This window comes from Scardinius erythrophthalmus (genome assembly GCF_964197995.2).
Source record: "Scardinius erythrophthalmus genome assembly, chromosome: 17".
Classification (NCBI taxonomy): domain Eukaryota; kingdom Metazoa; phylum Chordata; class Actinopteri; order Cypriniformes; family Leuciscidae; genus Scardinius; species Scardinius erythrophthalmus.
This window is the reverse complement of record NC_138237.1, coordinates 18,545,780-18,554,861: the sequence shown is the minus strand read 5'-3', so window position 1 is coordinate 18,554,861 and position 9,082 is coordinate 18,545,780. Positions and strand designations below refer to the sequence as shown.

At 34.2% G+C, this 9,082-nt stretch overlaps 2 protein-coding genes across 5 annotated transcripts; one reads left to right on the top strand and one right to left on the bottom strand.

Moving 5' to 3' along the window:
• Window positions 1-173: 173 nt before the first annotated feature.
• alg8 (ALG8 alpha-1,3-glucosyltransferase) lies at window positions 174-5,314 on the bottom strand. Of its 2 annotated transcripts, none has more exons than XM_081391579.1 (13): window positions 5,194-5,314; window positions 3,990-4,068; window positions 3,706-3,899; window positions 2,976-3,082; window positions 2,798-2,865; window positions 2,517-2,643; window positions 1,928-2,031; window positions 1,682-1,802; window positions 1,411-1,550; window positions 1,157-1,296; window positions 976-1,073; window positions 811-883; window positions 174-723 (listed from the first exon to the last, which is right to left on the bottom strand). In XM_081391579.1, the coding sequence occupies exons 3-13, from the start codon at window positions 3,807-3,809 to the stop codon at window positions 489-491; spliced, it is 1,317 nt and encodes a 438-aa protein (XP_081247705.1). In that variant the 5' UTR covers window positions 3,810-3,899; window positions 3,990-4,068; window positions 5,194-5,314; the 3' UTR covers window positions 174-488. The 2 variants fall into 2 exon arrangements, with proteins under 2 accessions (XP_081247705.1, XP_081247704.1); XM_081391578.1 differs by lacking the exon at window positions 5,194-5,314 and adding an exon at window positions 4,281-4,422.
• On the top strand, window positions 4,508-8,739 carry ccdc90b (coiled-coil domain containing 90B). Of its 3 annotated transcripts, none has more exons than XM_081391581.1 (9): window positions 4,508-5,614; window positions 5,695-5,814; window positions 6,611-6,714; window positions 6,799-6,900; window positions 7,069-7,110; window positions 7,208-7,279; window positions 7,358-7,411; window positions 7,579-7,693; window positions 7,935-8,739. In XM_081391581.1, exons 1-9 carry the CDS (start codon window positions 5,518-5,520, stop codon window positions 7,988-7,990), a joined length of 762 nt encoding a protein of 253 aa, XP_081247707.1. In that variant the 5' UTR covers window positions 4,508-5,517; the 3' UTR covers window positions 7,991-8,739. The 3 variants fall into 3 exon arrangements, with proteins under 3 accessions (XP_081247707.1, XP_081247708.1, XP_081247709.1); XM_081391582.1 differs by having other exon boundaries at window positions 5,224-5,343; XM_081391583.1 differs by lacking the exons at window positions 4,508-5,614; window positions 5,695-5,814 and having other exon boundaries at window positions 6,610-6,714; window positions 6,806-6,900.
• Window positions 8,740-9,082: the final 343 nt, after the last annotated feature.

Below are 9,082 nucleotides of genomic sequence, written 5' to 3'. Positions count from 1 at the left end.
GGGTGGAAAATGTTTAAAAGTCATCAGTGTTATTTAAGGTTTATTTATACTATTTGAATATTTATTAATTATAAATAACAGATATTTTGGTATGTGCTTTTGTAAAAATATTTCTATTTAACATTATTTATATAAACTTATTTAATTTCAGTTAGTTTGCAAGGCATGTTCTTATAATGTTTGTTTATGTTTATTAAGTTTATCTATTTTAAGTTATTTCAGCTTTATTTCAATTCACTTTTTTTGTAGTTTTTGTTTTAGTTAACAATAAAAACACTGCAGGTTAAGGCAAGTTTACTGAGCAAAATACCGTAAAAAATAAACATTTGTATCCATAATCTATATTCTATAAAGTAATAAACAAGTACTGAGATACTCATATCCCACAAACCATCCCCAAACAAATCCTGAGATATCTACAAATCTATCATTTTGGTCCAACAAAACATTTTTGTCCAATTCTACAGAAATAAACAGTTTCACATGATTCACTGCGTTTTTATCCTTTTAGTGGTGTCTGAACATGTCAGCAATGAAATATATAGTCTGATGAAGGCATATGTCACTCCCAGTGCGCAGTAAACTGAGGTGAACATCAGAGGGAGGAAGGGGAACGTCTTCTGCCAGACTGTCAGCGGGTAAACAAACTCACAGATGAGCTCCAGAGGAATCAGGCCCAGGAGATACGTGGCTTCCAGCGGGTTCAACAAAGACCCGCCCTTCCTGAAAAAAAAATCGAATAAAGAATGAATTACATTACCAAGCGTTTGATTAAACATCAAGTCCAGTAATCCCATTTTAAGTACTGACCTGAACAGCGTTTTTAGGGAAGTGAAACTGAAGATTGTAAACAGCAACATTAGAAATATCTTAATGGGCAACTCTGGAATTGAGAAAGGAAATGTTTAAGAATTACAATCAGTGATGATGCAAAATGCTTTTTGTATGAGTGGTATATTCCTGAATGCGATTTACCTTGGGTTGTGAAGAGGAGTGGAAATAAGGAATAATGACCGGTTATGCTGAGGATAAGAAAAATCCTGGCATCTTCTCTACTCTCCACAGCGAGCAAACTGAAAAACAAGAAACTGTTTTTTTAAAGAGTAGGCGGCTGGCAGGACATGCTTATGTAAGGATAACATCATCAGAGGATCACCTTAAAGGAAGTATGACCATCAGAATGGCTTTCTCATGTACATGCCAACCAAACATAAAGGATCCAAGGGCACAAATGACGAGGCAGCGCAAGAATCCTCTCGCTCCATCAGGTCTATGCCATATCCTGAGAAGAGCAGGCTGCAAGGAACAAAGTGACAAAAATGGTATACACTATAGAGTTTCTGTCAATGGATGAAATTAAGACCATCCGTTTAATATTCAGATTAACAATGGAAATCAAAAAGAACTCACCAACACTGACAGTAACGTACAAGCAAGGGTGGCTAAAGGAGAAACTGAAGGAAGCACAGAGTGCTGAAACTCTTGAACCAGACCACCAGTCATTGAGGCCTTGGGAAGTTTGTTCACGTCAAGCAGTTTCAACTTCACACCTGAATAAGTGAATCAGTAACAATCAGTGTAAAAAAGGGTTAAAGGGTTAAAAAAATATTAAATTAATCTATCTATTGTTTCTATTTTATCTACAGTAACACAACACAATCAATGGAGTTACTGAACACACCCAGAATGGTAAAAGCTTTATCTGCTATATTGTAAAGCGCCCAGAAGTTTGGTGCCCAGTACGCATGACACAGACCACGTTTGAAGGGGAAGAGTCGTGACAGGACTTGTGGAAGCTGACCCTATTAAAGACAAATACAATATATCAGTGAACCTCTGTTAAAAAATAAAAACAATTCTGTTTTTTAATACTTAAATTTTATAAAAGAACTTTCTATTCATTATGTTAGATATACTGATTACAAACCAGTGCTATAAAGGGTCCAAATGACACTGCAAATGTAGTCAAGACAATAGTTCCTAGTGCTACCAGTCGCAAGAGACTGAACGCTCTCCACTGCAAAGACCCATCTGAAAAATATACAGTACCGGTCAAAAGTTTGGAAACGTTACTATTTTAAATGTTTTCGAAAGAAGTCTCTTATGCTCATCAAGCCTGCATTTCTTTGATCAAAAATACAGAAAAAAAACAGTAATATTGTTAAATATTATTACAATTTAAAATAATAGTTTTATATTTAAATATACTTTAAACTATAATTTATTTCTGTGGAGCAAAGCTGAATTTTCATCAGCCATTACAGTCTTTTTGATCCTTCAGAAATCATTCTAATATGCTGATTTGATACTCAGTTATTATCAATGTTGGAAACAGCACAACAGCTTCCAACATTGATAATAAATCAGCATATTAGACTGATTTCTGAAGACTGGACTGATCACATTTTAAAGTATTTTAAATTGTAATCATATTTCACAAAATCATTTTTTTCTGTATTTTTGATCAAATAATATGTAATTTTGTAATACTTCTTTCGATAAAGACCATTAATTACCTGCATTGTTCTGGGTGAAACAAAAACATCTCAGCAGGAAGATACCGTATGCAGGGGCGATGTATAGATAGATATGCTTCAAGTTTAGAAGTATTGAAAACAGCAAAGCCCCCTCTAAGTGTCTATTCTGTAAACACAGAAAATCATAAAGACATTCTGAGTCAAAACAAAGTCCAAGTGAAAATCAAATAAAACACATATATGATACTAATTTAAATAAAATTCCATATTAGTTATGTCTTAAAACCCTCTAATTAACACACATAAATTATAACCAATACCTGGAAATGTCTTGCTATTGATAGTAGAAGAACTCCAAACAGAAAGCCATTATACTGAAAATGAATATCTGCAGGAATTTAGTCAAGTGAAATTAATTTCAGGTTAGGGAATTGACATGCCTGAGCTCGCAGGGCATGCATGACTTGACTTATTAATATGCCAGATCTCCAAGGATACGGTCAACAATGAGAAGGCCAAAGTTCCACAGTACTAACACTGTCAGAATGAAAGATGGCTTTCCCAGAAGGTCCTTTCCTTTGTCTTCTCGCAAACATTTGCAGCATCTAGAAAAGTACAATGTGCTTCATCCCAGATTCAACATTAGCAAGCCCCTAATATGTGACCCTGGATCACAAAACCAGTCATAAGTCGCACGGGTATATTTGTGGCAATAGCCAACAATACACTGTATGAGTCAAAATGATAGATTTTTCTTTTATGCCAAAAATCATTAGGATATTAAGTAAAGATCATGTTCCATGAAGATATTTTGTAAATTTCCTACCAAAAATATATAAAACATTTATTTTTGTGAGTGAATGCAGCATAATCGCCAACATAACTGGATAACTTTAAAGGCCATTTTCTCAATGTTTCGATTTTTTTGCACCCTTAGATTCCAGATTTTCAAATAGTTGTATCTCGGCCAAATACTGTCCTATCCCAACAAATCCATACATCAATGGAAAGCTTATTTATTCAGCTTTCAGATTATATATACATCTCAATTTAAAAAAATTGACCCATGTGACTGGTTTTGTGGTCCAGGGTCACATATGGTCTTTCTGTAAAAGTATCTTTAAAGGATAAAAAGACAACGGTACAAAAACTACTTGTTTTGATCAAATTGTGCAAACATAAGTAATGGTATTTATTTTTAAATAAGTGTCATGTAGAGGCTACATACTCTTTAACTGCATAAATCAAGACCACATCGGCTGCAATGACTGACAGCCTTTGGAACAGGACTGTGGCTGGACTTGCATAATTCAGATTCTGAACAACCAGCATCTCCTTATCAAAAAATCGGGCAATATGAGAAAGTCCATATTCAAACCAAGCAAACAGGGGAGGATAATCCAAAGTCCATTCAGATGTTGCCTGAAAATATAAAAAAATATACCACAAAATAAAAACCGTGTGTATGTGTTATGTAATTGTATGAAACCTGTGTGTAATCCATATGACTACCTCATAATACCACTGTGATACTGGCAGACTGTGAGTCAGGGCAAGCCAGTTCCTATGTACTTCAAAGTCCGTCGAGTGGCTGAAATATAACGATTTTTAATTAAATGTTACATCACATTATTCGACAATATGTAGCCTAACACAAAGGATTTTTTTCCACTTCGTTAAAGGAGGACAGAATGAATGAGTCTCGAGTATTTGCTCGCTCGTCTGACATATCAAGGCGTTTTAGCTTTTAATGTGGTGATCACATGAGAGGAAAAGTATATAATGTGCAAAAAATTCACTTACTAGGAATTTATCAAAAGACATTTGAGAAATGAAACACAGAAAGCCAAAGCAAAAAACCAGCTATGATCGCTAGGCATGGGCGCAGCCATGACAGTTTCCTTGACAGAGGAAAACTTTATTTCTAAATGGCGAATTACAACCTTTGGGTGGCACAATGTTGCTGACATGATCAAGTTCTCCAGCAGGGGGCACGTGACGGCTCAGAAAGCCCAATGTTCCTTTGAGACAAACCAGAGAATGTGGACAAACGTACATATCAGGACGTTTTAGGTATCTCGACGGAGATTTTTACACTCAAAATTATAATTTTTTTAATCTGAAAATCCTAATGCTGGTCGTTAATATACAAAAGAAAATCAGCCTCAGAAATCTCCCCAATCCAGCACATACAACGACTGTGATTGGTCAATCTTAAAGGGATAGTTCACCCAAAAATGAAAAATTTGTCATCATTTACTCACCCTCATGTTGTTCCAAACCTGTATGAGTTTCTTTCTTCTGTTGAACACAGATGTCCATCGATATTTTTTTTCCTACGATGGAAGTCAATGGCTACTGTCAACTGTTTGATAACCAACATTCGTTAAAATATCTCTTTTTGTGTTCAACAGAAGAAAGAAACTCATACAGGTTTGGAACAACATTAGTAAATGATCACAAAATTTTCATTTTTGGGTGAACTAAGTTATCTCTTTAACAGCGCTGAGGAAAGTCTTTAACGTAGCGGTCTGCGGTGGATAATAATTTATGTTAATAATCACAACGATACACTTTAATAGCAGTTTATTTAAAAAAGATACAGTGAAGAGTTAAAAGATGGAGATTATTATTTAGACCCGCCGTCGCGCTTTTTGAGACAACATCCGGGCCGCTAAACTTGTTTCATAAACTGCCTTTCTAGTTGCTTACTTACTCTTTCGATCTCTACCAGTGCGACTTCAGTGTGGGGGAAACTCCACCTTCTCCACAATCTATCGAAACGTCAGACTGGACCAAACCAGGAAACCACATAGCCTAGTAAAAAACGAAGAGATTTGGAGTTTTTTCGACTTGCCCCTTTAAGGTGTGTGTCTACAAAGTGACGTTCTGCCCTGAATGCAAGAGCATCGAAGGACAGACAGATTCGTCTTTGTCATTGTTGATCCATTTGCAAAAAGTATAGAAGCTAAAGGCGCATTACAATTCCATTCACACCTAAATAATCCTACATTTATTTAGTTTCGCCTTATATATAACAATGTCATGTTGGGGAATGTTTATGCGGAGACAATACCAGTTCTCCTCGCTGTTAAAAATGCATCAACTTAACATTCAACCAATGTGCCATCGGAGAGGTAAGTGTTGTTCGACCGACTGACACCGTGCAGTAAAGTAACCCAATTCAGAGGACTTACAGACGTATGTTTCCTTTCAGGATTGCATAAAACTACTGCTTTCAAAACATATGATGTGCGAAAAGTGGAGTTAACGCCACTGGAGCAGAGGAAACTCACGTTTGATTCCCATGCGCTCGTGAAAGAGCTGGAATCCAGCGGTATGTAACTTAACGTTACTATATTGTACTTGCCAACGTTTTAAGTGTGTTGCCTATAAGTTTCTCAATTGTACGGCAAGCCATTTTAATATTTATTTCGTAAAATCTAACTACTATCTATTTTACAATGTTGTATTAATTTTCATCTAATTTATTTTTAAATTCTTGATTTTTTATTTATTTAACATTAGATGTTTGCATGTAAGATTAAAATTAGATATTTGAGATTAAAACTATTTACTAAGTGTTTTATATGCTTATTTTATGAATGCACAATATATCGGCCACTATATCGGTATCGGCCAATATGTTCATTTTTAATGTTGTCGTTATCAGCCCAATAAGAAAATTTGGCTGATGTCTTAAAGCCGATATATAATGGATTATTTCCTTCAGCTGAGACACTTCAGATGCACACTGTTCGTCATGATGGTTTTGAATTGCTTGAAATATGATTGGAATCACTTCAATAAAAATAAAGTTAAGTGCAAGATGTGCTGCGCAAGTCTTTCATCTAAGCTACATACAATTTAATAATGAGAACATTATAATTGTGTACTTGGGACATGGCTTTTAATGGTGAGACTTGTTTTTGTAATCATGCTCTCAAAAATTATTTAAAAATTTGGATTTAGATTTATCGGCCAATATATCGGTTATCGGCTTTCAAATGTAAAGAATTATCGGTGATCAGTATTGGCCAAAATGTTCATATCGGTGCATCCCTAACTTATTTAGTTTTGATAACTGATCAAATATGCTTTATTTTACATTCTGCCCTGCATATGTAATCCAGGCTTTGAGAAGAGGCAAGCAGAAGTGATCGTCACAGCACTGGTGACACTTACTACAGCCAATATGGACATTGTATACAGAGACATGGTCACTGGAGCCCATCAGGTAAATGAATAACAAAACTGCTGTCAGCAAAAAATGACTTTTAATGAACCCCAGTGAATGATATGGTTTCTTCATTTGCGTTAGGAAATAGCTCTACAACAAATCATGGCTCATCTAGACGCTATCAGGAAAGACATGGTTATCCTGGAGAAAAGTGAATTTGCCAACTTGCGTTCAGAAAATGCAGTAAGAATAAAGTTTAAACCTGAATTTCATCCTTTGTTTTTGGCTCTATAATCAGAATAAATACAAAATTAAGGACAAAATCTGTTTGTCCACAAAGCACTAATACTAATTTAAAACTTACTGAAGTTCAGTTTGGTTCTTTACATTTTCTAAAATTTCACACTTTAGAAAATGAAAACAGAGCTGGAGCAAATACAGAATAGACTACTGGTAGGTAAAATGTGTGAATTTCAATAACCATTCTGCACAATACATGTTTCTGTTTAATGTAAGCTTTATTTATTTCTTTTTTATGTTTACATTGAAGGAAGAAAGTCAAAAAATGAGAGCAGATGCAAAGTTAGACATTAATCTGGAGCGAAGCAGAGTTACAGACATGGTATGTGTATGTTTTACATTTTAACACTTTGTATTATTTTTTTTTTAAATCTTTTTCACAGTATTTTATTTTTTCCAGTTTACAGAACAAGAGAAGAAACTTATGGAGGTTAGAACAGAGTTCCAAAAAAAGGTAAGATTTAAAAAATGGTTGTGATCATACAGCATGTTTTCACAGCAACAACAGTCATTTAAACTAAGATTTACAAGGAAGAATTTTCTATTCAGTGTAATGCCATTATTCATGTCCAAATTGATACATATATTATTACAAAGTTATTTTAAACCTCAATTGTACAGAATGCAGATATAGAGAGTGAAGCAGTGGAAACTTCAAAGAAAATAGATATACAAGTGGCCTCGTTGAAAACCCTCCTGGAATCACTCAAGCTAGAGACTGTTAGATATCTTGCAGGTACGTACAGAAGATTCTTTTCAAACAGATGACAGCTATCTGTACATTTATTTGACTGATGTGTGACTTGTTTGCAAGTCCTTCAAATAAGACACTGAACTTGATAGCAGATAAATAAATTAATCAAGTGCTTTGTTAGTGGCTTAGGTTGTTGATGTAATTTAAATTTCTTTTTAAAAGAACATAATCTAAACTGTAAATTTAATTATCTGTTCTTCATCATTATTATTATTTTTCACAGCGTGCATCTTCACCTGCTTGGCAATTGCCTTGGGATTCTATCGCTTCTGGAAATGAATCTCACAAAACTGGGAGAGATTTAATGGCCGGAGATTTATCTAAAAAGTTCTGCCGTTTGTTTTAATCACGCTAATGTGTATTTATTTTATTATATTTTTACGTTTCAGTATTACTTGTTTTTCATGCGAGAATCATTAATCTGTTTTTTTTTTTGTTTTTTTGACCAGAATTTAGATGTTATATGGCATGGTTGGCCAAATCAAAAGTCATCTTAGGCCAACTTTGGCCCACATGTTATGGTTTAGGCATTCATGCCAAGTTGGAATTTCGAGATTCCGACTTGTAAAAAACGTTCACATCTTCTTAGAACTCGTTTTTTGTAAACTCAACATTTTCAGAGAGCTCTGATGTACCACCTGAACAGCTCAGAATAGAATGTTTAATTACAGTAATTACGACATGGTGTGAACACAGCACAATCATAGAAATTCCGACAACTGTATTTTTTTTTTTTTTTATATTGCCAATAAATGCTCAAGATTTTGACAATGCATTTATTTTACAATACATCAACATTTTCAGTTTTTGAAAGATATGCATAGTGTAATATAGTCAGTTTATTGAATTTCTTGAAATTGTTCAAAAATTTGGTGAGCATGTTTGTATGCATGAACAGGCAAATATAATCTATGTAAAAAGATTTGGGACAATGACTTTTTTTACATTGTATAAAATGTATTTAATGTTACCATGAAATTATTATTTTGTATGAAATGTTAAGGGTTATTAAAACTGAATTTATTGGAGTCATTTCACTTAATATCTTGAAGCATAAGATATTGTATTTTCTACATATTAGGATACAATTTTTCTCAATGGGTTAAATTGTACCTTTACAAAGCATAGTGCACACTGGTAGTTAATTCAAACATTTATGTTAGTAATAACAATTATCAAGTTGTTAGCAATGATACGGCTAAAATGACCACATTAGCTTGACTTTGTTTTTTGTTAGCACGTTCATTTATCATCATCAACAACGTCCATTTTAAGGGTCCATAACCACCAGACCAATTTCACACCAGCTCCATCATATCACTGTAAAGTATCTTCGAAGAGAAGTCATATGGAAATATGAACAGCTTTTAC

Excerpts from the sequence above, each read along its gene's own strand:
- alg8 (XM_081391578.1), bottom strand. The coding sequence starts at position 4,369 with ATGGCTGCGCCCATGCCTAGCGATCATAGCTGGTTTTTTGCTTTGGCT. Across the intron at positions 3,900-3,989 it reads TATCACAGTGGTATTATGAG|GCAACATCTGAATGGACTTT; the intron begins GTAGTCATATGG and ends TTATATTTTCAG. Across the intron at positions 724-810 it reads TCCCTAAAAACGCTGTTCAG|GAAGGGCGGGTCTTTGTTGA; the intron begins GTCAGTACTTAA and ends TTTTTTTTTCAG.
- ccdc90b (XM_081391581.1), top strand. The coding sequence starts at position 5,518 with ATGTCATGTTGGGGAATGTTTATGCGGAGACAATACCAGTTCTCCTCG. Across the intron at positions 7,111-7,207 it reads AAATACAGAATAGACTACTG|GAAGAAAGTCAAAAAATGAG; the intron begins GTAGGTAAAATG and ends TTTACATTGAAG. Across the intron at positions 7,694-7,934 it reads GACTGTTAGATATCTTGCAG|CGTGCATCTTCACCTGCTTG; the intron begins GTACGTACAGAA and ends TATTTTTCACAG.